Below are 3,370 nucleotides of genomic sequence, written 5' to 3'. Positions count from 1 at the left end.
TCTCTCTCTCTCTTTCACACACACACACACTCTCTCCCTCTCTCTCTCCCTCTTCCTTTCCCTTTCCCCCTTTATTATCTCTTCTTTTTTCTCCCTTTTTTATCTTTCCCCTTGTACTTTTCTTCTTTTGTTCTCTTCCCATCCCTGCTTGTGTTTCACTCCATTTTCCCCTGTCTTGTCACTGTTTCCCCCTTCTCTCCTCCCTGCCCTCCCCCCCTCTCATTCTCCCTTTGTTTACTCTCCCTCCTCCTCCTTCACTCTCCCCGTCTCTCCATTTACTCTCCTCCTCTCCCCTTTTCCCTACTTTCCCCCCTCATCCATCACTCTTATATTCTCGTCATTCTCCCCATCTCTCCATTTACCCTCCCCTTTTCATTACATTCCCCTCCCGAATCACTTTTATTTTCCCCCTCACTCTCATTTTCCCTCTCACTCTCCCACTCTTCACTCCTTCCCGGTGACATCACACCCTCTCTCCTTCCTCCACCAGCCCAGTCATCGGTCGTGTTGTTCGCTGGGTTCTGGTTCCTGTGCGGAGTGGCTCAGGGCCCAGCCTGGGCAGCCTGCGGGGTCATGCTCAAGAAGGTCAGTGAAGCTGGTGTGTCTTCTTCTTCTCCCCAGGGCAGTACCATTGACTGAAGTGTCTTTAGGCCATTCCCAAAGGGGAGACATTTCTCATTCAAGCACAGTAGAATTGTAAATGGGCTGATTCATCATGTCACGCTCATAACTGTGCCTGATCTGCAACAGGGAACTCTTGTGACCCGCTATTTCCGGGGTGCCTTGATAGTCGAAGCAGACTTTGTGCTGTTGAAGCTAAAGAGGTGAGCAGAGTAAGTCTGATTCCCTGTAAGGACTTCTCTGTTGACATCCACCCCTTGGTGCTCATACAACCTTATGCAGTTGCAAGCGCCGTAAATCCTCTACTAAAATAAACAAAAACATTTTGTCGAAATAAAAATTCTTAATGTGAAAATAAATTTAAAAAACAAACAAACAGCATAACGTAGGGTTAATTGTTTAAAGAATGAAACTGTTTTTTCTGTCACCTGAAGAATTTTGATTTGTTGCGTTAGTCCATTTGAAAAGCGCGCAGACAATTTACAGTTACTATCTCTTCTGTCACCCCCCCCCCCCCAACTCCGAGGGTGGGTGGTTGGCGAGTGCTCTGGTGGTGAGGTTTGCTTCTTCTTTCCTATCAAACATCTATCGTCTTTATCTCGCCTCTTTCTTTTTTATGTTTGCTACTCTCTTGTATCACCTCTAATCTTCGGCACTTGTATGACCTTATTATTGTGTTGCAAGTGCCGTAAAACTGTTACTAAAACAAAAACCCAATTCCTTCATCTTTTCCAGAACTTTCCGTCGGATCAGCTGGCCACCTGGTGGAGCGTTCTCTCCACGTCCACCAACGTCGCTGGCACGGCCGGACCTCTGGTTTCGGGGTTTTTGATTTACTATTACAACTGGAAGACAGCCATGCTGGTGGCCAGTAAGTACCAGTACCGCAGTACTGCCGTAAGCCAACAAAATGCCTTTTTTTATTTTGCTGACCTATATTTTCTATTTTTGCTAAATCGAAAGCCTGATCGGTTATCCTATTTGTGTGAAAAAATCAAATTGGAACTGTGACCAGTTTTTGAATAAATGTTAGAATTTTAATTTTAACATGACTATTTTTTAATGATTACAGGGACAAAAAAACTCCCCTCTTTTTCTCGAAACTGCTCTGAAGAAAAAGAGGCGTTTTGTCAGCTTACAGCAGAGTTAGGCCTATTTTCTTTCTGTCCTAATTGTCATGTTTTTGGTGATTAAATTTTCTTTTTAATTTTCTGTTGAGTCAAACTGGAGTCTGAGGTGTAGCGGTTAGGCGCTTCAGTGTCGCACACAGGAGACATGAGTTTGATTCCCCGAGTGGGGAGAACATTTTTATTGAGTATCTCAGCTTTTTTCGGATGTTGTATCCCTCCCGGCCGGGGTTGACCCTGACTGACACAGGCAGGGTCAGAAGCCAGCGGACCTCCTTATAGTGATCTAAATTGTGCCGATGTGGGTGTACCTTAAAAAAATAAAAGATAAAAAAACCAGTTGTTTCAAATATTGTTTTTTATTCTTTTGGATAGAAAAAAGCACAACACTCTCTCACTCATTCACTTAACACTTTACCGCCTAATCTCACCGATTGCCGATGTTTACCACCCAGTTACTTTGGATAATTTTCCCCAAAATATGATGGCAAAGTGTTAATCTCCTTCCTCCATACCCCTGTTCTGAAGGTAAGAAAGATCAAGTGCCTAGTCTTTTCGGATAAAGACAAAAAACCTCGGAGTTCATCCCAATCACCTGAAGAAAAAGATATCGGATGGACAGGTAGAAAGAAGAAAGAAGAATTGTTATACTGACCCACCTGACCCATACCCTGTCTAAGATAGAACAAGTGCGGGTGGTTAGAGGATGTCACTGGTAGGTCTTACGACTATTTTTCTATCCTTCAAATGACTCTCGTTGAGCTTTTCTTTGTTTTAAAAAAAATGTGGGTGGTTGGCAGATGCTCTGATTTGGTTTGCTCCTTTTTTTCGCGTCTATCATCTTTATTTCTCCTCCTCTTTTTTTTAGTTTGTTACTCTCTAGTAACACAGTTACATCTTCGGCACTTATTATACGATATATTTGTGTTGCAAGTACCATTTAACTCTGACTAAAACTTTTTTTAAAAACCTCAAACAAATTGTAGCCCCTGCTGTGTAGCTGCAGGTTCAGGGAATCGAGACTTCGCCCGGCCCGGTGTTGTTTATCTGAGAAAAGCTGTTTACACAAATTTTCCTCCCTTCACCCAGGTGTGAATGGGCATATGGCATACGGCCTTAGAACACGAAAGATCTTGTCAGTATGTTGTTAGTGTTTTAGCACCTGTGTATAATGACAGCCTCTACTTCTGCTGTATGCTTCCCAAGTGGTTAAAGTTTTTTCGGAATGCTATCCGGTCTACTGAGCTAATAATGTAGATTGGAAAGTGCGTTGAGCTTGCTGTGTGGGCGGTTGACGGATGCCCTGATGTGGTTTGTTCCTTCTGTATTTTCAAACACGTATCGTCCTTATCTATGCTCCTTCTTTTTTTGTGCTGGTTACTCTTTTGTAACACTTCTAATCTTCGGCATACATATGATCTAATTGTGTTGCAAATGTCGTAAAATTTCTTACTAAAACAAAACAGGTTGCTTTTGAGTAGGAATTTGCTGCTTGCACTGTACAAATGATATTATTTATTATTTTTGTGTAAAGATGTGACACTAAAGTCGATTCTACTTCTCTGCCAATCCCCCTCTTTCCCACCCACCCCCACCTTTCCATACCCCCTCCCCTACCCCCT

General features: G+C 42.9%; 1 protein-coding gene across 1 annotated transcript in view; it reads left to right on the top strand.

Moving 5' to 3' along the window:
• Positions 1-3,370, top strand: part of LOC101854534 (glucose-6-phosphate exchanger SLC37A4) — a gene marked incomplete in the record, with an annotated part of 15,390 nt that overhangs the window by 4,237 nt on the left and 7,783 nt on the right. The window contains 2 exon segments of the mRNA XM_005110298.2: positions 491-585; positions 1,357-1,492. Of these exon segments, the coding sequence (XP_005110355.2) occupies positions 491-585; positions 1,357-1,492 (231 nt within the window).

The sequence above is a fragment of the Aplysia californica genome, unplaced genomic scaffold, assembly GCF_000002075.1.
Source record: "Aplysia californica isolate F4 #8 unplaced genomic scaffold, AplCal3.0 scaffold00872, whole genome shotgun sequence".
NCBI lineage: Eukaryota > Metazoa > Mollusca > Gastropoda > Aplysiida > Aplysiidae > Aplysia > Aplysia californica.
This window is presented reverse-complemented; position numbering and strand designations above follow the sequence as displayed.